Consider the following 25,087-nt stretch of genomic DNA (forward strand, 5'->3'; position numbering starts at 1 on the left):
AATACTAGTCCCTGCTGACCTTGACTTGCACAAAGGGGAGCTGAATAGGAAACCGGGAACGTTTGCAAACAGCTGAAACTCTCCCGTTGTAATTTGTGATCAAAAAGAGCAGCCAGACAGGGCAGGCTCATGTGGAATGAGCCTTGTGCCCGCATTAGTGTTGCCCTTGGTCATAATGAGAGTACTGCATGCCTGCAAGCAGGGGTTCAGCTTTCAGCTTTGAGACATAAAGAGGATTGCTTTTAACAAGCTGTCCTGCTCTGAGCAGGACATGCATTCTAATAGTGGAGCACTTTCAGGACATCATGAATCACTGCAGTTTAAACACATAAGCATATATGTATGCATTTGGCTAAATCTCTCTGACCAAGCTCCGGCCTCGACCGGCATTCAATTCTCATTAGCTCTAATTAAATCAGAGCTGTGTTGGGGGAAGAAAACACAAATATCAATTAGCCTGATTAGTGGTAAGAAGAAAAATGCCTAAACGTTAATCAGTTTTAAAATTGTTCAATACTCCTGTACTCTTTTATTAATTTAGTAGGGCTCTTGCATCCTGGAGTGAGGTCTATACAGCGTGCTGTTTTCTGTCCCGTCCCTCATATATCAAGAACTGCTCTCCACCCAGCCTTGGATGCAAGTCTCATTTCTGCAGACTGTGTGACCTGTAAAGGGATATATTAGCAGCAGGACTTTAATTAAACCTCAGTAAAATAATGAAATACAGCGAACATAAAATGTTTTGCAATTATTGCCTGCCCTCAATTCACATTGAAATGCAGGTACAAAAAAAACCCCAATAATATAGAACAATATTAAGTTCAGGGGAAAGTCAATAAAGTCATTTCTGACACGGATTCTGGTCACCACAGGGCTGTTTCATGAGTTCCAGAAGAGCCTGTTTTGGGAAAGGCTGAGTGAGAAAGCGTGCTCTGGTGATCGGTGTAGCGACCGCGAGCGCCGGAACGCCGGTCCGGTAGAAGCCGGTTTCTCATTCTGGAGCACGCAGTGAATTGAATCCTGTTTTATTTCTGTCCTCTCTTTTCTTTTCAGGCCCCCAGTATCGTCTGGAGAAGCAGAGTGAGCCTAACGTGGCTGTAGATTTAGAGTGTACCTTGGAGAGACAAAGCACGCTCGAGTTCTGCCTGGTCAGAGAAAACAGTGAGTTTAACAGAGGAGCAACCTTCACATAACGTACTGTCCTTGCATTCCTTTATTTGATCAAATAGACACTGCATTATACCTGTGTAAAGTATCCTAAAATAATGACAGAGTCCAGATCCAAACTGGTCAACAGTAAAACCTTGCTGCTCAGATTGGGGTCACACTTGTACTGACCAGCCTGCAGCTGGTAATTTTATTACTCACCTGTCCCAGGTGTTGGTCCGGATGTCTCCAACATGCACAAAGGCTTGCTGGGTTTGCATTGGAACTGCACTAAATGTGTTTTTCTGTCTCTTCCTCCCCCTCAAGGTACCCGCGGAGAGGAGAGCTCAGAAGAGGACCCTCCTATTGATATAACCACAGTGCAGGACATGCTGAGCAGTCACCACTACAAGTCCTTCAAAATCAGCATGATCCACAAGCTGCGCTTCACCACTGATGTGCAGTTAGGTGAGCACTCATGAATGCATGAAGTCCACAGGATGATTTGGTCATAACTGTAGATGCCCTTCTTTTGCATATAAATAATAATCATGCACATAGACACAGTAGTGTGAACATTTATTAGAACCTCAAGATTTGTAATTTATATCCTTTTGTATACTTGCCTGCATGAAAACCTCCTTCCTGAATTTCCATTTCAGTCAGTAATCAGTGTTATAGAAACAACAGGCATTCATGTGTGAAGACGTTACACCACTTTGTGCTTTAATTAGGCATCTTAAACAACTTCTAAAAAGTCTCCTGCATTTAGTCATCATAAATTAGACAATCACCAATTTGCCTATTTTGACAGTTTTCCAAGATTTTCAGTTGCAGTGGTTTGATTTCATATGCACAGCAAATCAAAACAACAGAAGCAGCAATGGGGTGTTCTGATGAATTTGCACACGCTGTACACACTCTATATTCATGCAACTGTGTCCGAGTATGGCTATGACGAGTGCAATGGCAAGACATGCAGGCTGGGACAATTTATTTTATAAATATGCATTACTATACAGCAGCATTTATAAAAATGCTTTCCTTTTAACCTCCCGATTTTATTAAATCTGCAGGCTCCCTATCCAGTGTATTTTCTGTCACCCCAGCGCAGTAGTCATTATTAGATCTGGTTGTGATATAAAAAAATAAAAAAATACTTTTCAATTAAAGCAATCCTAGAATTGTGTTTCAGATAATAGGACTCAAGTCAAAATGTGTATTTTAGATTGCTTTATTTAAGCATGTATTTATTTATTAGTACAGTCTAAGTCTCTCTTAATAAATAAATAAATACACTGAATATCCAGTCGGTCTATCCTATGAACTGAGTGAGCCGTAACATTTAAACAGCAGAGGGTTGTGTTTTGGAATTGGGTCAGTTGTGGGTCACTAGGTAATTCCTGAAGATCACTGCAGTCTGACTGTTTACACTAACTTGTCAAAGAAATGGGGAGTGTCAAGCCTGTGTTGAGAGGGTGTAATTGGCACTAATTTGACACTGTCGTCTCTGGGTAGGACTGGGGTTTGAAGGGAGGGGGGTTCATGCTGGCACCATGGGGGATTCTCACACTTGGCGAGACTGGAGCAGTCTCAATTCACTAATGGTTATCCAATCTCATTTTCTGGGATGTACTGTACAGTTGAACATATCAGAATTGTTCAACACCAGAAAACAAGCCAAGGGCAAAACAAAACTATAAAAAACAAAAAAAATGGTTCAATTGGATTTGTGTTCACCCCTTTACCCCACCAAATGCAAAAACTGTTAATGAATCGTAATGCGAAATTGTTTTTGTGTGCTATGATAAAAAAAAAAAAGGATAATTCTACCAATTGCTTTTAGTGTTTGAAAAAACTAATTTAGAACCAGAAATGTCCTCAAGCGCTGCATTTTAAGATATTATTATGCTTGTCTGTTTATCCACATCTCAAATGTGTGTTTTTCTTCTTTCCAATAACCCACTCCTTAAAAAGCCCACAGAGATTACGCCTTCGCTGGCCAAGGAGCTTAGTCCCCACTATGGGGGAGCGTCTAGGGCTGGCACAGTAGTAAATAAATGTGCAGAAACGTACAGAATGCTAGTCAGTGTTACTCCTGCCTCGGGAATTATAGGGATCTTAAGGCTCCCACGTCGTCAAACCCCCCAAAAGGGGAGAGAAACAAATAGCCCACCTTCACTTTAGATGCCAGAGTGGTTGTACTACAGAGCCTTTCAGAGAAAGACCTGTCACTCTCTCATTTTAGCTATGTACAAGTCCTCGTCTGTGAAAGGAACACAGCTGAAAACTGTCTCGTCCTATTTGAATGAAGGGTCTCTGTCTCTGCCTCTGTATCAGTTTCCCCTAGTGCAGGAATGTTTTGACTGTTTTGAACTGCATCGTTGAAGGAGGATCTGTACTCCTGCGTCGGGGCTGGCCGGTGTGAGGCGATATATATATTTTTGCTCTTGACAGTTTGTGTGATAGTTTGCTTCCAGTGAAGTTTGACTCGGTGTATCTGGAAACTGTGAAAGCTTGAAAAGGTCATGACAGAGCAGTGAAGATAAATGGTGAAAAGGGAGGATAGCTGTTCGGGGAAGCAAATGGTTCAACATGTTTGAAAGTGAAGGGGGGCTGACCCATGTCCTGAGTTACAAGGGTCGTGCCTCTTTTAATCGGCCCTGTCTGGATATCCACCTTTACAGATGCATTAAACAGCCTGGCAGTTCCTTGCGAGAGTCGAAACCGTGTAAATACAGTACATTGAGTCGATGCTGCACGCCAATTGGAAAACATGGTTTAGGATCCTAATTGAAGTAAATTGTAAAAAATGGCACTGGAATTAATATGATACTGCTATTTAATAAAGCCTGTTAACTGCCTTGCATGAAAATAAATGGCTGAGTTAACATTATACTTATTGGAAACGTGTCTTTTCTTATTAAAGTTAGAACAACTTACTCACTTTTTATTCAATTTATTTATTTTTTTTCCTCTCAGCCTATCGGAGAAATAACGACCAGTAGGTTTTGAAGACAGAAATTGAACGCTAACACAGTTCTGCTAAAGAGGTGGATAGTTATGATCATCATTTTGAAATTAAAGAGGTGAAGCAGGGGTTTCATTGTTGACAAATACTTGTATCCTTTTTTTTCCACGAAATAGCATTGTTTTGATTTCATACCCCCCCCCCCCCCCCCATCCCCTAATAGCAATCTTGGCCCTCCTTAATTTATGTGAGGTGTAGAAGGTGTCAGCGTTCTGTGACGTTGATGGGCATCTAGGATCCAGCTGCCACTTGGATGCCCAAGGTTGTAGTAAATGCTTCTGTATGTTTTATTTATTGCCTCTTTTCTCGCCTCTAGCTCTCTTGCATCAGGGTCTCAGTATGTTTTACTTCATGCAGGCTTGCTGACAGACAGGCAGTGAAGTTGTCAGCTGTTTTTGAGTGACACCTCTCAAGTTGGCCAGGGAAGATCCTGATTTTTGTCTCTCTCTGACTGTCAGAGTTTATCTGGAGACCGGGTCTACTGAGAGAAGCAAAAAAAAAAAAAAAAAAAAAAATGGAATGGACAGATCAATTCCTGAGCAGATACGGGAGTGCAGATTCCCTTGCAGGAGATACATAAGTAAAAAAAATATGTAAAGGATCCTTCACAGGGCGATGGGAGAGGGAAGAATGTCACTCAGTAATAGTTTATCCGAGCCTTTTACTGTGCATTCAGGCGGATCATTATTTATTGATGTGCATTTATATATTTCTTTGCATGTTTACCCAAGTCGCATATGTCCCACACCGGAGCACCTTTGCAGTTAAAGCAGAATTGCAAATCTTCATTATGTGTTACACAGGGTATAAAACAGTGCCGTTTGGAGTATGATGTCCTTTGTGGTATGTCAGTGATTTGCAACATTGCTTTTTATAGTTTAGTTATTTACTAGATGCACTAACGAAGAAATCAATCTTAACTGATGTGCATTAATAAGTTATAAACCAGTGTTAACGATCTGGACACTAAATGTCTCTTATTTTGTTGCCATACGTAACGGGTCTTGGGTTCACTAGCGTGCCGTGTATTTCTGCAGAACCTCCGCGTGATTTAGGCTTTGCAGGAGCGTCCTCTTTAAGTATTTAAGTGTGCTAGATTAATGAGTCGCGGGGGTTAACTATGGGGACTGACACAAAGCAGCATCAGCCAATCGGTTGGAAGGATGACCAAACGCTACTCTTGCCCTCTGCGTGGCTGTTGCTCCGGTCTGTTCTGGATTGTGCTTTGCACTGTGGGTAAACTGCTCTCTGTTTAACACAAAGACAGCTTCTTATCCCCATATCCCCCCCCCAGCGACAGTAGTAATAAAGTAGAGGAGGCATGTGCACGTACATCACACGTTACACTTTGTACTTTATATCTACCTTAAATCCAGTCCAGTTTCTACACATTTCTTTACTACTCTGCCAGCACTAGATGCTCCCCCTAACTCCCGGAGTGGGGACTAGGCTCCTTGGCCAGGGAAGGCGTAATCTCTTTAGGATCCTGTGATGTATTTTATTGTATTGTGGGCTTTTAAAGGAGTGGGTTATTAGGAAGAGAAGTCAGTGTGGGGATGTATAGAACTACCTGTGCGTCCGTCTGCATGTCTCACTTACAGAAGGTGTATCTAGGTCATGGTTGTCTACTTCATAATGATTGCAGTATTAAGTTGTTTCTTATGTGGCTGGCTGTGCATTCCTACACATGGTTCTAGAGACTACAGGGTCTCCTCATAGCCCACTGAGCCTCACTAGTTTGTGCTTTACCTGTTGTGCCCTGTACCTCACGGAAGGTACATGGAATTCACATACAGCCAGAACCTGATTTATGTGGCATGTTCAAAATGAAGCTGCATTAATCTTTCTTTTTCATTCTCCCGGCAATAAAAATGCCATTAAATAATATATCATTTGAGCAGAGTTTTTATAGAAGATGAAAATAATTATCAAGCAAGTACAGCTAGAGTTCATTAATAAAAGCAGATTATGTCATAAGTTCATTCTGGTAAATATTAAAACTTAAATGATTTAAAAAAAAAAAAAAAAAAAAGAAAAACAGCTTCGTTTGAACAGCGAGTAATAAAGCAGATGATCGTGATGGTTGTGGCTGATTTGATTTATTTATATTTTTGGTCGAATTTTAATTGGCATAGAGGATAATTTATTTTGGAAAATATAAATCCATACAGATGTGAAGCAATGCTTACCTTGATTCATTTAACACCTCCTCAACAGCGAATTACTTTCTTATTATTAATAAATAGATCCACATGTGCTCTGGTGTCCGAAGAAATACATCTTTCTAGTGGAAAGATAATAGTATTGGGTCCATAGATTATTAATTCAACGACAACAAAAAAAACATGTATCTCTAGGTGGCATAAATAGAACAGGAGTGAGCTGCAGTGTGCGTTATTGGCATTGCATTGATTTTTTGCAAAGTCTAATTGTTTGTAATGGGACTCTACCTGAACTGATTGCCTACCTTTTTAAGCCACTTGCCCACATGATTCTGACAGCTCGGAATGACACGTGCTTGGGTTGAGGGCTCCGGTTCTTGCACTTGTATTGACTTGTACGTCAAACAGCTTGAGCAGCTGAATATTTCAATACGTTTCATTAATGTTGTCTTTTTGTGTCATTACACATCTCTGTGGGTGCTAACGGAAACTGTGTATATATAATAAAAAAATAATACTACTGTTTGGGGGGGGGGGGATTAAAACATAACAGCCTCTCTGTTTGTTTTTATAGATTGATCACAGGGAATAAGGTATTTAATGACTTGTTATTTCTGTACAGTACAATATAATATTTAGAACCTCCCAAATGCAGAGCGTCTCTCTTTCTTCTTTGCTCCAGATTTCAATTTTCACTTCTATTCTGTGAATTTTACTGACGTGTGTACACACATATACACACACACACGTGGTTGCTGGCAGACTGTATGCAATGTGTAGTGACAAGCCTTGCTCATGCTGTAAGCTCAGTGATGGGAAGATTCTCAAATGTTGCATTTTGTGTAGCGTTTTAAGCACGAGTTTGTCTGTGAAAGGGACCTCTCGGATCGGATGAGCGCAGTTCCAATGCCTGGGCTCCATTTGGGATTGTCAGAATGTTTAATTCGATTCCAGCCCAGCCGTACAGGCACGCAGTGACAGTAATGGCATCATCAACAATCCGAATGTCACACATTCCATGTCATCTACATCAGTGGAACACTAGCTTACAGGACCAGTGTTCTGAAACCGCAAAGGAAGGGATTTGGATTAGGTCTCGGTTTAGACATGCTAGTACAAACTAGAAGTACTGTAGGTGCTTCTTATAGCAGCATATTGATATAGTCTCTTCTCAATACATGTCTACTATTAAACATTTAAAGGCGCAGTATTGATGGTTTGTAACAGATCCTTAATGATTTCGGGTTCCACAACTCCCCACGTCCCCACACTCAGCCATGAGGAGTCTTTTCAGAAGTGTTTTTTTGCTGGAATAGTTTTTAAACATGGGGATCTAGGCAGAAACCGCAACAGAGAATGATAGCGAGCACACATTAATCGATTTTAATCCGAAAAATGCCGGGGATATTAAGTGTACTTCCAACTCCTCTGGAGCCGCTGCAGCCGAGGGAGACTCTGAAAGCGTTAACGCTAACCTCCACTTGAAGCGAGCGGCGCAAATAAAAAGGATGAGGTTCGAGGAATGTTGTAAAGATAAAAAGAAAAGAATAGAATAGAAGTTGAATTTATATTTCACATGATAAGGGAAAGATGAAGCGAGGGGGGAGGAAAGATTCTATTACATCTGAGACAGTTACAAAAGTGGTGCTGTGTGAAGTAGCCTGTGCTGAGAAGATTGATGCAATGGGGAGTGACCTTGGCTTGGAGCAGGAGTCAGTGATGTATGTACGAGCATCTCCCTGCTAAATGGACCCAGATTTGTAGCACTAATATACATGGAAGCCCAGTCCCAAACTCAGGATGGCAATAAATCAACAGCCACTTTGGGTGTCATTTCTGGTTTATATGCTAGTATTGTTCTATTGCTTTAATTCATGTCACTATCATCTGTTCATCTGGAAAAGTTTGATGTATTTTTTGTCCAGCAAAGTTACTTGACAAATCCCATCAAATTAACAAGGTGCATTAACAATATTGACTGGCTCTGTGGCTTTTGAAGCTACCAGACCATACGATGAAACAAGACCCCCAGTCAGAAAGCCACGCCCGCTGTCATCCCCGCCACCCACCGTAAGGGCATGGATGGCTAAAATAATTATATATATATATATATATATATATATATATATATATATATATATATATATATATATATATATATATATATATATATATATATGTATGTATATGTTTCTTTGCCTGCATGTTCTGTATTTTACTTTTAAAATGAAGGAGTATTGTATCTGCTGTACAGTGAGCAGTGTGGGGTTTAAGGCGGGTTCCAAGTTTAACACACCCCCTGAACTCACTAACTAGTGCAAGTGAAGTGGTTGGAGTTGAACTCTTGTCTCGAGTATTGTGACACACAACTCCACACCCAGCTTACAGTAATTCAGTTTTCATTTTGCAAATGCATTCTTGTAGCATTTGTGCACCGGTAAATGCATTGTATTTCTTGCACAGTTATGTTTTATAATATAAATAATCTACGATTGTACCCCCCAGCCATGCAATAAATCTAAATAACAAAACAAAAAAACACCCACAGTGTTTTATCTGTGCTATTTATTAGAACACATATTCTTGTTGGCTGTCCCTTTTAAACTGTATTACTGTTTGTTTGTTTTTTTTCAGAGGTTTATAATGAATAATTTTGGTAAGGCAGGGCACTGCGGGAGTCAGCTAACTGCATAGTATCAGTATAATAATGTAACCTCTGTCTCAAATCGGGCATTCCTTGATTCCTCAGTAATGCATTGAAGCCAAGCGGAGTTAATGGCAGCATTTGGCTACCTGGTTAATGGGTATGGAGGTCACTGCAGCTTTGTCGTCCATGCTAAATCTTAAGCTGGAGCCCTCAGTCACTGTGCTAATAACCAATCTGTAATGCGGCAGCTTCGCAAGCGCTCTCTCAACTACGCTCATTGGGTTTCACACGCAGTAAATTGGATGGCACAGTTTGAAGCACCATTAATGACAAATTATGCCGCAGCAACACCATTAATGACAAAGCTACAATCATTACAATGATCCACGCTAAATTGATTAAACAACTGATTTTACTTGTAATTGACTGTGGGGATAACTTTTATGAAAATGATCTCAAAACACATTTCAGCGCTTTTGTATAAATAGGTTATACTGTTGCGGTCTTGCAGTGCATTTTTTTTTTTTTTTTTCAACACTGACAGCTGACTCTGGTTCTTACCCAAGACAGACAGTGAGGGTCTTTTCTGTTTATTGAATCTACTACACCGTCACTGTTTTTAAAGCTACCTTTTTTCACACACACACTGTTAGAGAGGTTAGTTTTCATATTAATTACACTGTATATGCATGGGAGTATGCAGATCCAGAACTGTTTAGATCAATTGAATCGACTCCCAAAATATTTCAGTACCTTTTAAGAATCTTTTCGTCTGCCTACAGTTAATGTTTCCAGTTGGTTTTGCTGAGAAACAAAAAATGTGTCGGCTTCTAATCCTTGTTCAGTCTGGAAATCCTGACCTCTGGGTCGCGTTGATAAAATTCTGTGCTTGATCGCTCTCTAATATTAGATAACCTGTGTGGTCCAGTGGTTAAAGAAACGGGCTTGTAACCAGGAGGTCCCCAGTTCAAATCCCACCTCAGCCACTGACTCATTGTGTCACCCTGAGCAAGTCACTTAACCTCCTTGTGCTCCGTCTTTCGGGTGAGACGTAGTTGTAAGTGACTCTGCAGCTGATGCATAGTTCACACACCCTAGTCTCTGTAAGTCGCCTTGGATAAAGGCGTCTGCTAAATAAACACATAATAATAAATAAACACATAATAATAACCTGGACTCCTGACCCCAAAAAAGGGACATCAATTACAAACAAATTGGAACACATCACATATTTTTTAAAGATGGATTGGCCCGGATATCCAAATCCGTTGACATTGCTATGCGCTGCTAGTTTAGCATTTATCATTTTTTTTTAATTCTGATATCCTCTTATGTGATACTGTTCCACTATTTGCTGACTTCTAGAGCTGTGGATACATTTAAAACATAACTGCTTATATGGTTTTCTGCTCCAAACACACTGGTCACAATGATATAAAATCACTCACGCAGCCCACTGGTTTTCTGTCCCCTGTCGCCCCCTCCCCACCCTGTTCCTCTGCCTCGCAGGTATCTCTGGAGAGAAGGTGGAGATAGACCCTGTTACTAATCAGAAGGCCAGCACCAAGTTTTGGATCAGACAGAAACCCATTTCAATCGACTCTGACCTCCTCTGCGCCTGTGACCTTGTGGAAGAGAAGAGTCCGAGTGAGTAGCTCAGTTTATTTATGACCTCTGTCTCCCGATGAGAACGCAGCGCCTAGTTAGAGAGCTGCTTGTGCCGGAGTTGCACAATCTCTCGCTCTCACTCTCGCTCTCGCTCTCTGTGTGTCCGTTTTTCCTTTCTTTTTAAATTGGTTTGGAAATTTCCAGTGTTCTGATTGGCTCGCAGCATTACAGCTTTAACAGATTTAATTCTTAACGCAACAGCATTTTTATAAGCCTTAGAACACACTCCAAGCCTTACTTTTGTAGTGAACTGTAGGGTTACAGGACTGCGAATGTCTGTGTATGTGGTTTAATATCAGCACAAATACAAGTGAATGGACCAAGGCTAAAAGACAATCATATTATTATTGTGTATTATTATTGCTTACCATGACAAAGAAACATATCCAAGAAAAGAAAAGAAATCCGTTTTAAAGTCAAAGCTAAGCAGTAACACCCTAAGGGAGGTCATTTTTGTCACAATCTTAAAAAAAAAAAAAAAAAAAAAATGTTTTTAGTAAAAGATTGGAACATGTCATAACTATCCAAAAGGATAGCCAATCCAGCCACTATTTATAAGTATTTTAAATCTACCCATACCTGTGTGTAATTCAACAGTGTAACTGCTCAGCAAAGCCCACAGCGCTGCTTTCCAAAGGGTGTGTGATAGATTTGTATTCTCCTTTTATTTTCTGTAGCCATCGCTGTCTTTTAATTTTAATTTTTTTTTTTTTTTTTTGTCGCTCTAAACCTAAAATCATTTTACACCGCCTGTAATAACCCAATGATAAGTCTCCCTTTTCCTATCCTGTGCCACTTCCACTTTTACTGTAGCCTGGAAGTAATTTAATCAGCGATACAGTCTGCAATTCACAGTATATTGCCAATCCTGCCTGTGATTTCTATCAGCGCAGTGATGTATGTATGTGTGCATGTAGTAGATGTTACACCAAAAAAAAAAAAAAACATTCGGAGGGCATCAATGAATGAATTATTGGAAAGCAGGAATGGGAGTGAATAGATATGAAATTGTGAGCCCTGTAATATGTTTGGTCTCTGGATTGTATCTCTCCAAACAAAAATATGTGTTATCTCGCCTGCTGGGGACTGCATAAACACTGTATGACTTTGAACCTGCTTTTTCTTTCTTTCTTTATATTGTTTAAGGTGTCTTAACTATCAGTTGGTGATGCTGTCTGTCTGTCTGTCATTGCCTTAAAGGGACAGGATTGCAGAACAAGTGTTGGGTTTGCATTACAAGCTGTATTTAAAAACAGGTACATGATTAAATGCCGCTATAAACTTCCATGGGCCAAAAAGTCACGAATACAGTCCCAGGCAAACTCGATGTCCTTTAGAGGCCTTTCATTGGTGCTGCCATTTAGTGCATACTGAGGGACGTGCGCGTGACTCCGGTGTGTTCAACAGGAACCAATTGCATTCCAGGGCTGGGTTTATTGATATGGGGGTGGGGGTGGGGAAGTAATATATAATGTACACATTTGTGAGCGCTGAAGGGTTAATTGTGATCTTACTTGACTATACAGTGCCTGAGGGAGAAGTAAATCAACCTTGATTAAACATTTTCACAACCTGTTTATATATAGGTTCTGTTTTGTCCTAGTGTTTGATGGATAGTAAATACTGCATACAATAATCTGTTGGTAAATTTATTGAACAATAGTGACACCTGCTGGTGGCTATGATGTGGTTTATCTCAGTTTTTGCCTATGGGTAGGGAGGGGAACAAATAAGATATTTTTGAATTGTAGCCCATTTTTGTTGTGTTTTTTTGTTTGTTTTTTTTAAACTAGTTTAGGGGCTTTAAGACACCCCTTCAAAAGACAAACCACGCAGCTGCAAGTAAAAATGATTTTACGATGTTGGATAATAGAAGTGCCTCCACATCACTGTAATATTATCATATTCCAAACTCCTTGCGCGTCTTGTATGCCGGGTGTGACCTTTCCATTTTACTTGAGTTTAATCTTGGTCTTCTAAATAAAACTGTAGCCTGCAGGCCTCACCCAGCATCCTGACATAGTCCTGTGTTAATCAAATGAAATTAAATAACTGTGCATTACCGCTGCACTGGCTTTGACAGCTGGCATGATGTGTGGACGGGAAGCCGTAGTCCCTGAAGAAAGAGAGAAAGAAAGAAAGAAAGATTAAATAATGAAGATACTGGGCTTTTTATTCTAATTTAGCCCATTGAAGAATGACTGCAAGTGTGTGTGTGTCTGTATGTGTCTGTGTGTGGTTTTAATATGCTGAAACTCGTATTGCAAGTAGCGACTGGATTCCAAGCCACCCTTTGGTGTTTTTTTGACATTAACAGGTGCTGTCAGACCAGCAATACGTTTTCAATCTCCACAATCAACCATTCAGCACGGTCACGCATGTATACAGTGATTTCTCATTTTTGGCAATGGCGGTCATCTTTAAAAAAAAAAAAAAAAAAAAAATTAAAATAAATGTTTCTTTTATAATGAAAAAATCATTTTTTCCTCTTACTAGGATGTTGATGAGGTTGTTTGGCCAAGTGGTTGCTGAGGAGGAATGGGGCTGGGTGGGGTGGGTGTTTTAAACCCCAGCACGATTCCTTCTATCTTAATGAAGTTCTGTGGGGGGAAAACGGAGGAATAAAGTCTGCTTCCTAAAGCCACATACTGTACACCTCTTATCGCCAAAGCACTATCAACAGCTGGTCTTGCATTACATATCATATAATACATACAGAAATGATATGACATACACATATGTCTGCAAACTGACAACCAGTCACCCCTTTGATGCAGTAAGACTTCACAGTGTCGTCATTGAGTGCTCTTCATATAAAAGGTCAATAAATATCCAGGTAGCTCACAGTAGTAGTGTGGTCGACATGCTTTTTTATTATTTTTTTTTTTTTAATAGCATGCTTTGCTCGCTGCAACCTAGATATCCTCTCAAGTTCTCATTCCTTTGTTGCACTGGGGCTGAACAGAATGTTAACCTGGTAATTGGCATTGGGCCTTCCCTATTATATGGCTTTCCATCGAGTGGTTCTGCATGGCTAGTTAGAAGAGATGGCAAGAAGATTAATGAAGGCAGGTTAATACAGAAGGGGGTACCTTTCCAAGACTTCCACTGAGGAGATATTACAGCTGAACTGGAGCTTGGCTTTTTTCTTTAACCTGCGACCTTTGAACCCGCCTTTCTGTTGCGAGCTGCCACCTCGCGCTTCGCTTTGATTGATGTCACTGCACAAGTCAGTCTTTCCCTTTGAATTGGGAGGCTGCACGAAAATAGCTTTTCCAGCACAATTCACGCTGGCTGCCGGTGATAGGCGAATTGATGGCAGAAAGGCTTTTATGTAGTTTTCATTTAAAACCAGAGGTAGCTGACATGTGTTAATTCAGTGTCTGCCTCCTTTCTCCTGCATCCCCTCCTCCCTCTCTCTCTCTCTCTCTCTCTCTCTCTCTCTCTCTCTCTCTCTCTCTCTCTCTCTCTCTCTCTCTCTCTCTCTCTCTCTCTCTCTCTCTCTCTGATGCTCTGGGTTTTCATCTCTGCCTGTGTTTATAGATCATGTCGGGGGAGATATTAAAATATATATACGAATATAAAGCGTCGCCCATTTAAAAATTAATTTTTACCTTTTTTTTTTCTTTTATAAAAAATAATTAATTAAAAATGCCAGCACGTCTATTTTAAAGTACATCTTTTTCACAGAACACAAACAAGTGAAACTGACTAACCCAGGGTCGAAACTGAAGCAGCAGTATGTATTTTAGAGTTCACGTGCGCAACAGCTATTCCTTAACCAAAGGGTTAATATTTGAATTGTGCTGTGGCTGTAAGAAAGTGTACCCATTAAAAATGCAAAAGTCCAATTCAGAGAAACTGCAGTTACAACATGCTATCACCGGCTGGCGCTGTCTGCCTGGAAGCCTTTGTGCAGAATACATATTACATTTTGCACGCTACTGGTAGATCCTTCTAGTCTTCACAATTTGTTAAACTAGAACTAATAGTAATAATAATAATAATAATATAACCCAGCAATAGAGCAACTAAACTGTGTTCCTGCACGGGAGTTTTCTAAAATGCTTTTTTTAGAAAGTTAAATCGGGGAGGGGTTGTGTTCTGTATTAGAGTAGGCATCTAGTCTAGCTTCTTGTACAATACCAACATTCTGTATAAAATGTTTTAAGTGTCTAAAGAATGGCTTTTATATTGCTGTAATTCCTAATTGGTTCATTACACAAACAGTTAAAACAACTGATGCATTTAATGAAACAGAAAGTTCCTGGCCCTTTTTTTATTATTTCCTTTTTTTTCTCTTTCTCTCTCTCTCTCTCTCTACCTCTATCTTTTTTTTTTTTTTTTTAAATCATAAATAAAATTGACACAAAAGGGCGCCCAATCGTATGCTACACATTGCCTCATCCTTTTAGCAAATACGTTTTCATAGCCCTATTGAAAGGGGTCTTCATCTGTCCTGTCAAAGGCAGCAGTCTACCGGGGTTGTGTGTGTTTTTTTTTTTTTTAGCTTAATTACACTATCCAATTAAAAAGTCTGCGGCGTGTTTTGATTCGCTTCTCCTTGGGTTTGAGTGGATATGACATTTACAAGGCTCGCCTTTCAAGCAGACAATGGGGTGATTGATGAGGTGCCGATGCAATAAAGGAGGCGATTGCCATGTGGAAGCAGCGCTTAGTGCACTCTGATTTATTTACCATCTCTTCCTAAAGCAAGGCTGCTGCTGCTGCTGCCGGTGCCGGGTTCGGTACGCAGTTTGAGTCTTGATTTACTGGACGCACCGGGGGAAAAAACCCCCCAAAAAACATCTTCGAGAAGCCGAATTAAGAAACTGCTCCTTCAGAGGGACAGCCTGTGACATTCTATACAGGGGAAAAGCCTTTAGGCCACAGACCGAATGAATTCCCCGTTCTCTCTGGGAATAAATTGTTCATTAAGAAGGATGTGGATGGGGAACTGGGTGGCACAGCGTTTTCAGAGTCTGAGCTGTTAATGTAGCCGGCAGTTTGCAGGAGATAATATGTGGGCTTTATTCTCAGTACGTCCAGTATGGGTGCTAATTCTGACCTCGCTTTATATCTGTAGATTTCAAATCCAGTCCATAATGTTTAATGTGTGCGTTATTTTTTTTATTGTATTTTTTTTTATACAGGTAAACCATTAAAATTGTCAATAAGTTTTACCAGCAAAACTTGCCAACAAATAATATATATATATATATATATATAATATGTTTAAAACATTAAAAACTGCTCTGCTTTCCAGGAATGCTCTTTGCCTAAATGAAAAACGGGGAAGACACAGGTCCGAATGGGAAGGAGAGAATCATTTGTTAATTTTCATTGCTATTGATTGTGAGACAGACAGCCTGTCTCTGGCAGTTTGGGTGCTTGCACCTCCCTAGCCTGACAGGCCCAGAATGAAACGGGATGGATTTGTTATTATTTTAAAGCTATTGATACGAACAATGTATTCTACATTTTATTGATTTTAAAATATTATACTCTCCCACCCCCCCACCCCCTTTTTTATAATGCTACAGTACTTGCAGTAAATTATGATTTTTTTTTTTTTAAATGTGTGTTTGTTTTATATTTATCTAGCGTGTGTATTTCCACTTCAGTCACCGCAGAGCTGTAGAGTGATGTTCGGTTTCCCATCTCTGCTCTAGTTCTAATACATATATCCTGGTTTTGAAGGGCAGCTTCTCATACCCCATAAACAGTGTAAAAAATGTGTGTGTGTGTGTATATATATATATATATATATATATATATATATATATATATATATATATATAATAGGTAATAGGCAATTGGAGTTACAGTTCCAAGCTGGTCCAGGCTCAGCTTTCTTGAATCGAATTAAATCCGCAGTCCCAAGGGTAGCACCTCACTGAATGTCAGGGACGGTACAAGCACTTTCAATATCTTGTTCTGGGGCTGATAGAGGTGTCGTGAGAGTTAACCCCAGATCTGGAACAGATGAGGACTAATTAATGCATTGCATTCAGTCTTCAGGGGGGAAAAGTATCTTTTGTAATGTTTGTCAACCTTCTCAGAGGTCAAGTTGGCATAGTACAGTGTAAAAACCCAGGCATGTTTAATAACCTCATTCATAACAGCTCTTTGTGACAAATTATAGAGATGTAAGGGTGTAATTCTGTAGAACAAATCGCTATTTATTGGAGGCATCGGCCCAGAGAGAGGGCATCACTTCAGCGTAATGTGGTTTTTTTTTTTTAAGCCGTACTTGAGAAAAACAAAAGTTTTTGTATTTTATTTACATTTGCAATTTAAAATTAAATGGTTAATAATGTAGCTAAATGCAAACGAGCTGCTATAGTGATCATAGCATGCAGTTTAAAATCTGTAAGTAGAGTGTGCTGCTACAATTCCTAAATGCATTGCTTTTGCAAAATAAATGGCATGAAAGTAGTGGCACGTAATAGCCTACTCAGTTTTATTACAGGGTTCAATTATCAGTGGGTGTCCTGTGTATATGGTATTAACATGTCTGACACATGACTGGCACTCATGCATTCAGCGTTGCTGCAGATACAGTAACTTCTCCTGTAAACAGAATGTAAAAGAATGAGCTGTTTTTTTTTTTATTAGTAACAAGGGTAGGATATTCTGCTGCCAGTATTTCCAGGCTTTTGCATTGGTCCTGGACCCCATTAAAATAGGCAGGGGAAGGTGGTTGCTTTGTAGAGGAATGGCTCTGCTCCGTGGGCCCTGCACAGCCCAGGGCTCCTTTTAATTAAAACAGAGCTCCTTCTCCAAACAGAGATGTAAACTCCTCGAAAGTGTGCGGTAACTTTGCACTTCACTGGAGACTTTCATTAATTAGAGAGAGAGAAAGAGATGAAATCTTCAGGTTTTCTCACATGGTTCAGCTAGCAAGCTAGCTAGTCTCTCCTATCTGGGGCTCTGCAAAGGGAGTCCACTTCCAAGAACCGTCCTGTTTTTAAAAACTACTGTACATGTCAGTGCTTTATATTATAGAGTCAAGTTAGCAACAGTAGCACATACTGCTCATCATAATTCCAGTTGTATATTTTCCTGTTCTGCTTTTCACTCTATTTGTCATGCTTAGCTGCATTATTAAAATTGTCTGCCGTTTCCAAGGGGTTTCTCTTCTCCTCCTTTTCTTTTTTTTATTTTATTTCCCCGAGCAATAACGGTAACATCTTGATCGGGAGCAGATTGAAAAGCACAGCTGCATTGTGAAGCAGCGAGGCATGAATGCTAGATGCACTACTTGCAAATGCCTAATCACATTCTACTGATGAACTTGCCTTTCTCATTCCACAGCTTGCAATAGAGTCAGTGGTCTGCAAGTAATGTTCTCTACATACCTGTACATAGGATTCAAAGAAAGCTGTATAGAGCTTGTTTCCTATAGAAGAACACAGTAGAGGCTTCATGTTCTAGCTGCTGGGTTAAAACATGTGGTTTCTGCAATAAAAGGCTAATAAGCTATCACTTTGCCTGCCCTTCCTCGCTCTGTCGGGCTCATTAGTACAGAGGTGAAATAATGAAAAAATGTGAAGGTGTTACAGTGTGCTTATTCGCCTGCAGCCTCTATGAGAAAGTAAAAAAAAAAAAACACACACAGGACACAAAGTCGTATATATTGTCTATAGGTGGGTATTTATAGCTGAAGACATTCGGTCTTGCTGGTACATTAAGTGGTAAATGTCAGTTTTGTTTTTGAAATGCGTGCCGTTTTAATTGATGGGCAAGGAGAAGCCGGCACCTGTTTAACTCTGTTCCTGCTGGTGGTTTTGAGGAAGATTCAGGTCCCCGGGAGGAGGGAGAGGGAGGGGTGGGGGTCATGTTTCCATGGAAACCGTGTTAACTCTTTCATGTAAAGCGGGTGTTCCGAGTGTAGAAGGAGTGAAAAGCTATATTGGATTGCTTGATCAGGATCCCCTTGTGAACTAGCCAGTAGAGATCAGAACATGGTCAATATATATATGAGTTAAAATTTCGATAGCTGAGGAGCTTCCTTTGTAACTTTGATTGCTGGTTTTCCAAACTGGTTTGGGAAAGGGAAGCGTTAAAAAAAAAAAAAAAAAAATCAAAACATAAAATAAATCACTGTCACTGAACGATTACTTTTATAATTGAGAGTTCTTTGAAAAGACTGATTTGAGTAAAAGCTGTTTTCAGTTGAAAATCCATTAGCAGAACCATTTTTTTAAATTTTCATCTGACGCATTGTCTTTCAGTTTGTTTTGTTTTATTTCCCAAGACACTCCGGTTCTGTAGTTTTCAAGCAGTATTATCTGTACCCTCTTTAAAGAAAAAAAAACCAAAACATGGAACAACTTAATTGCCTTAATTGATTTATCGTCGACTACAATCAAACCAGCATATAAAGGCTTGCTTTTGGGAATTAGGAAATTGCGTGCAGTGGGTACTACTATTGGAATCTGGGTTGCTTTTAAATTTGTATTTTTTAGAGTGGCAATTGTTAAGGCTGTGAAAATGACCATTGAAGTGAAAGCATTGACACTGTGTGTGCTGTAGGTTTCAGACTTGTCTAGAACATAGACCATTCCCCCCATAGAAAAACCAGCTCCTCTGTCACATAATCTCCCATCTAATCAGTGTTATTCTTTTGAATGGTTTCTAAAGCAGCTCTGCATTCAAATCTCTATCAGCAACCACAAAACACGAATACATTAACATACTAATTAGCTTTCAATTAGGAATTTCTGCTTTTTTTCTCTCCTCAATGAGACTTTTAAAATAGATTGGACATTATCACCACCAGAGGCTAATTTGTCAAATGCTTTTAAAGGTTTTTTTTAATTATTAAACAATTTCTGGATAGGGAATTTATGTTAATGATTAGTGGATCATAGTGGTGTTTAATTAACATATTATGATAGAATGCTGAGGCCTCTAATTTGCTGACCGCAGATTTATCTAGAGAAAATATTAAGGTGATGCTTTAAGTGAATGTAGCCCAATGTATGTCCTTAATATCCGCGGGGTGTGGGATAGACGCTGACTCTTAGAAAAAGAAACTTTCCTTGAAGTTCTGTGCCAGAGTGGCTTTTTTTAGCTGTAGTGTTTGAGTCTCTGTGTTCTTGTACTGTCCTGGAGCTCTAACAAGTCATTGTGTGCTATTAGAATGGTTTATTAGCGGAACACCGGGTTCTTTGATACATTCTTAGTGCTGTTTTATTAAGTAAGCAGTCAGTGCCGGTGAGACTCTGTTAACACGCTGCAGTGCAGGGCTGGCCTACCCTGGTCCCGGAGAGCCGCAGGGTCTTCTGGTTTTCACTCCACCTTTCAGTTACTTCATTGGTTGTAATATTTGCTTAAGTAGTCGACACTAACTTTTTTTTTTCCCCCAGGTCTTTAATTTGTGGCTCTCCAGGACCAGTGTTGACAACCCTTGCTGTATTGCATAAAACCTAGAGCAACAGGCTCTGTACAGCACTGCTTTAAAGAGAAAGAGAAAGGGAACGAGGAAACAAAGGGGCAAAGTTTAGAACGGTGGTCTGACACATCACCCCCCCCTCCATCTAAAAAACTGTGTGTGTGTGTGTGTGCGTGTGTCTCTATATATATATATATACATACACACACTGTATACAAAATCTAAGTGCCATCTTTAGTGCTGCCTGCACTTTAGCTTCCATTGTCCAGTGAAGTTGTGTGGTGTGCGTTCCTCCATTCAGACGGCTCCCAGTCTTTTTCCCTCCAGGATTACACAGGGCCCTAACTACCCAGATGATTGATTTTGCATCTCCTGCATTGTGACAAGCAGGGATTTTAACTTTTATTAAGAAAGGGTTCAGCTGCCGCGTAGACAAGGTTTACCTCCAATTGAAATGACAGGAGAAGCTTGTCGCCATCTCTCCACTTGCTTCTGTCGCGCTGAAGGGACGCTCGTGCCCTCCACCTGTTCTGTTCTGTTCCCTGTCCGCAGACGTGGCGTCTGAAATTCTTTCGGCAGCGCACTAACGCTGTCGTTCTGTTTCTTGCAGGTCATGCAATATTTAAACTCACATATCTCAGCAGTCATGACTACAAACCTCTCTACTTTGAATCCGATGCTGCTACCATCAACGAAATAGTGCTGAAGGTAGGTGCTGTGACACTTGTGACAGTCCGTGGTAGATATAAAACCTGAAGGTAGGTGCCTGAGCGTGCTGAGACACTTGTGAATAGTATATTATAATAATATTATTATGATTATTATATCTGACCTACAGACTGACAGAAAGACAGACAGGAGAGAAAAAAACAAATAAGCACGACTCGTGCAATGCTCAAAATTAGACTGATTACTCATGACGATTTTTATAATAGTACAAGTAAAAAATAGTTGTTGTAATGATAATGATGGTGATGATAGTAATAATAGTTTCTTTATTTTGCCCTAAAGCATATCTGGTTTTAAAAAATTGCTCCGTACTTGCTTGTGAACTCAAAAGTGGAGTGTGTGTACTCATTAATAACAAAACCGCGGAAGCTCATTTATCAAAATATTGAAAGGGTTTAAAGTAATTCTTTCTCAGACGTGCCCGATTTTTAAAGTCATTGTAGAGACAGTTGAAGCTGCTTGTTTTTCACAGCAGTCTTCAGCACAAGCACAGCGCTAGAGCTGCTGCATGGAGGCTGGGATTCTGCATCCTGATACCCGAGAGGAAAATACAAGAATGTCATGGTTTTGCTTGATCCTGTCCTCCTCTGCCCGCTGCAATATCACTTTTTTGTTTCCAGTTGCATAGTATGATCCAGCCAAAGACCCAAGGTTTTATTGGCCATGAAAATATTCACTATATTTTTATGCCTTTGGCCATAAAACGTAATGAAAGCGTAACACCCTACAGTGCATAAAATTGTAAAGGTTCAGCGCCTCAAGGTATTAACCAGCTAAGACTGGGCCAAAGGACCGTTTTTATAGTTTGATTCTGACATTAACCTTCCATTAACAAATTATCTATGTTATCATCACCCCCCGGATTTGAGCTACTAAATCCAGGCTTTATGAGCTGTCTTAAACCAGAATTATTGTTATGTTATAGTTTTAAGTAACATCTGTTCTTATTTAGTGACAGCTACTGGGTTTGTCTCGGCAAGACCGGTTTTATTTCAGTGCGTCTCGGTCCGTCCGTCACAAGCCACTCAATGACCTGGAACAGGAGAGGAGGCTCTTGCGTTTCATATGGGTTCAAATGATTTGGGGGAAGCCAGGATTAACTACACACACAGCAGGGATGGAAATAAGACTCCTCCAATTGCATAGCAGTTTCACCCATTCCAGGTTTTACTACAAGTTTGAGTAGCCACAGTGTATAGGTAACAAGCTCAGGTGTGTCTTAGTAAACTCGTAGTAAAACTAGGAATGGATCAAACTGCTATGCAATGGGAGTCTTATTGCCATCCCTGCAGGCAAACTTCTATGTGTACAGTACATATACTGGTTGATTTTGCCATATTACAATTACTATAGTAAGGTAATGTAGGTTTTAATTTCACACACATACAAACACACACCCTTCCAAGATAAGATTGACATTTCCAAGGTATTAATTAAAAACTATCTTTATCTATATCTCGCCTATTTCGTGCTCGATCGAGGTCTCGCTATAACTAGGAACTGAACCTTTACTGCTGTGGGTGAAATTCACTCTCTCTTCTGTAAGTGTTGGGTGAAAAGTAACCCATGCAGGATCGGTTATTAGATTTACATGCCATGCTCTGAATAGGTAGACACTACTGCCAGCACTCCTCAGCTCACCCTATAAAGAGCTTCAGAGTTTTTTTTTTTTCTTTTATTTTTTTGGGGAATTGGCTTCACCTTTCTTTTTCTCGATTTCCAGGTGAACTACATTCTGGAATCGCGTGCCAGCACGTCTCGGGCAGACTACTTCGCTCAGAAACAACGGAAGCTGAGCCGGAGGACAAGCTTCAGTTTCCAGAAGGAGAAGAAATCGGGGCAGCAGTGACCTCCCCAACCCCCCCCCCCCCCCCCCACCCCACCCCCCCCACACACACGCACGGCCAAGACAGGGACCTGCCCAGACAATTAGGAGGAGGAAGAGGGAAATACAGGGACCCACAGTCAGAGAGAAAGAGAGAGCGCGAGAGAGAGAGACAGACTGACCGACCGACCCACCCACTCCCGTTCCGCAGAGCTGTGACAAGCCCGGAGATGAAACCTCGCCGTGTTTATGCACCTCATGCCCTGGGGCTCTAGCCATATCAGAAAGTAACAGACAACTTTTTTTAGTAAAGAAAAACAAGCAGTTGGGACCCCTTTCCTGAGATTTGAAGGAAAGGGTGTTTTTTTTTTTTTTTTTTATACAGATCCCTCTCTTGAAGACTAAAGGCAAAGGTCTTATTTGCTTGAACCTTACAGACACAGTGCTCACCCACTGCCTACAAACACATTGTACATAAATATGTTCCTGACATCAGAAGAGTTAATATGACAAGGAGGAGGGGAAGGGGGAAAAGGTATGGGCATTAAGGTGTAAGCTTTATCTTTTTGTAACACACAAGGGACAGACTTGTGTGGTGTTTTCTTTTGTTTGTTTGTTTTGTTTTTGTATTTGTACATAGCAAAATCACATTCAGGTTGAACTTAAATAATACGACAAACCTACTCTGGCCATAGTAACTTCAGTGCCTGTTCTGTGGAGTTGTAGTGTGTGTGTGTGTGGGAGTGTTAGTAAAGATCGTAAATGCTCCTTCCTAAACGTAGCTAGCGAAGAGGAAGAGACACAGTACCAAACTTCAGAGCTTTGATAAAGATTCCACCTTAATACTGCATGGAAACCACCTCCTTCTTCTTCTTGACTGGTTAAATAAAGCATTTTTATGACCAGAGAATTAAATAAATCCTGAAATTCTTACTGTGACCTTTAAATGTTTCAGCATTGTATTTGCTAACTGTCCTACAATGTAAAGAAAAAAATCACTCTTTGTTCAACAGGACAACTTGGGTTTTTTTGCTCAGACTGTCATTTCAAGGGCAGTTAGGGAAAGTAGATATTTTTACAAGCTTTTTTTTTTGTTTGTTGTTTTTGTTTTCTTTTAATGTGATAACATTATATAAAATCTTTCCATTTCCAGATTTCTTCTTTTTTCTTGTTTTCGATCTCGTTTCTTTTACTACTGCGTTCCCGGAAAGACTATAGTCATTTAAAGCAAAAGGTGATGTATTAGTGCGGGGGGGTGGGGGGGGGGATAAATAATAAAAGCTAACGAGGCTTGAAACATCAAACACTGACACCTGAAAACAAAGCAGTTCTCCAAGCTGTTTACTCCAAGTCGTCATTAGCATTAGAAAGGAAAAAAAGCACACAATGATTTAAATTCAGGGGGATTGTAAATGTTCTTAGGTGTGTTGTATTCCTTTTAGAATTGAATTTGATGTTTAGTGTTATACAGAAGCTACAGATGATATATGTTGTCTAGGCTTAGAACACATGAACTTGTTCTACATAGCACCGTTTAGTCCAAGTTATATTCCCACCCCAGTTTCTCTAAAAAGCCGTTGCAATCTGCAGTCCATTGCAAGACATTCTATAGTCTTAAGAATGAATTGGAAAGACCAGCCCAATGGTTTAACAGCAGAGATTCTTGTCTGGGGCTCCACTGAAACACTTCAATCATTCTGTCAATTTATCAGTTCAGAGGCCTCTTTATTCCAGCCAGAAATATCTCTATATATTGGAAATGAACTTGCCTGTCGGCAGCCGCAGTAATCACTTGAATAGATGTTGTCCCGACAGCAATTAAAGCAAGCCCCTTATTATGGCTGCCTTCCAATCGATTGGAAACTTTCACTTAATAACCGCTGCCCTGGCCTCTTGCCCTCGCCCAGCGGTCTGGATTTGAAGAGCGGGCAGGAGTGAGATTTATGCGGTTGGCTTTAGTAACTCCAGAGGGATTCCCCGTCACTCTTTTCATTTCCAAGTGATGAAAAGGTGCATGGCTCTACACTTCACTAGTAAGGAGGCAATTCCAGGGCCATGGGGCAAAAATGAGATTTGTGGCGTCAGATACAGCAGTGGTTTTTGTATCCCATCTTGAAAAATGAGAAAAATGTACTTATTTTATGTTTTGGTTTCTCTCTAACCATACATTCTAAGCCTCAGACTTGGCCAAAGTCTGTTCTCCCAGAATCTTAAAACAGGTGTGCTGTTAATATATATATATATATATATATATATATATATATATATATATATATATATATATATATATATATATATATATATATATATATATATATATAGTGGCTACAATGAAATAACCTTTTTTTAAATTCATTTCTAAGCCATTAGATGACACATTGTTTTGCGGAAGGGGATGCAGAGTATAACTCGCCCTTCGCCGCGCTCCACTCTGATTCATACACCTGTTTGTCTTGGCGTGCCAGTCGCCCCTCACTCT

General features: G+C 40.1%; 1 protein-coding gene across 2 annotated transcripts in view; it reads left to right on the forward strand.

Annotated features, from left to right (window-relative positions):
* LOC117962285 (target of rapamycin complex 2 subunit MAPKAP1-like) overlaps nt 1-23,762 on the forward strand; it is a 78,494-nt gene extending 54,732 nt beyond the window's left edge. For both annotated transcript variants that reach the window (XM_059005280.1, XM_059005279.1), the window contains 5 exons: nt 1,054-1,161; nt 1,474-1,614; nt 10,496-10,633; nt 20,665-20,762; nt 22,507-23,762. In XM_059005280.1, the coding sequence (XP_058861263.1) occupies nt 1,054-1,161; nt 1,474-1,614; nt 10,496-10,633; nt 20,665-20,762; nt 22,507-22,632 (611 nt within the window). In that variant the 3' untranslated portion in view covers nt 22,633-23,762. The remainder of the gene's footprint in view (nt 1-1,053; nt 1,162-1,473; nt 1,615-10,495; nt 10,634-20,664; nt 20,763-22,506) is intronic.
* Nucleotides 23,763-25,087: the final 1,325 nt, after the last annotated feature.

Source organism: Acipenser ruthenus, chromosome 31, assembly GCF_902713425.1.
Source record: "Acipenser ruthenus chromosome 31, fAciRut3.2 maternal haplotype, whole genome shotgun sequence".
In the NCBI taxonomy this organism is placed as follows: Eukaryota; Metazoa; Chordata; class Actinopteri; order Acipenseriformes; family Acipenseridae; genus Acipenser; species Acipenser ruthenus.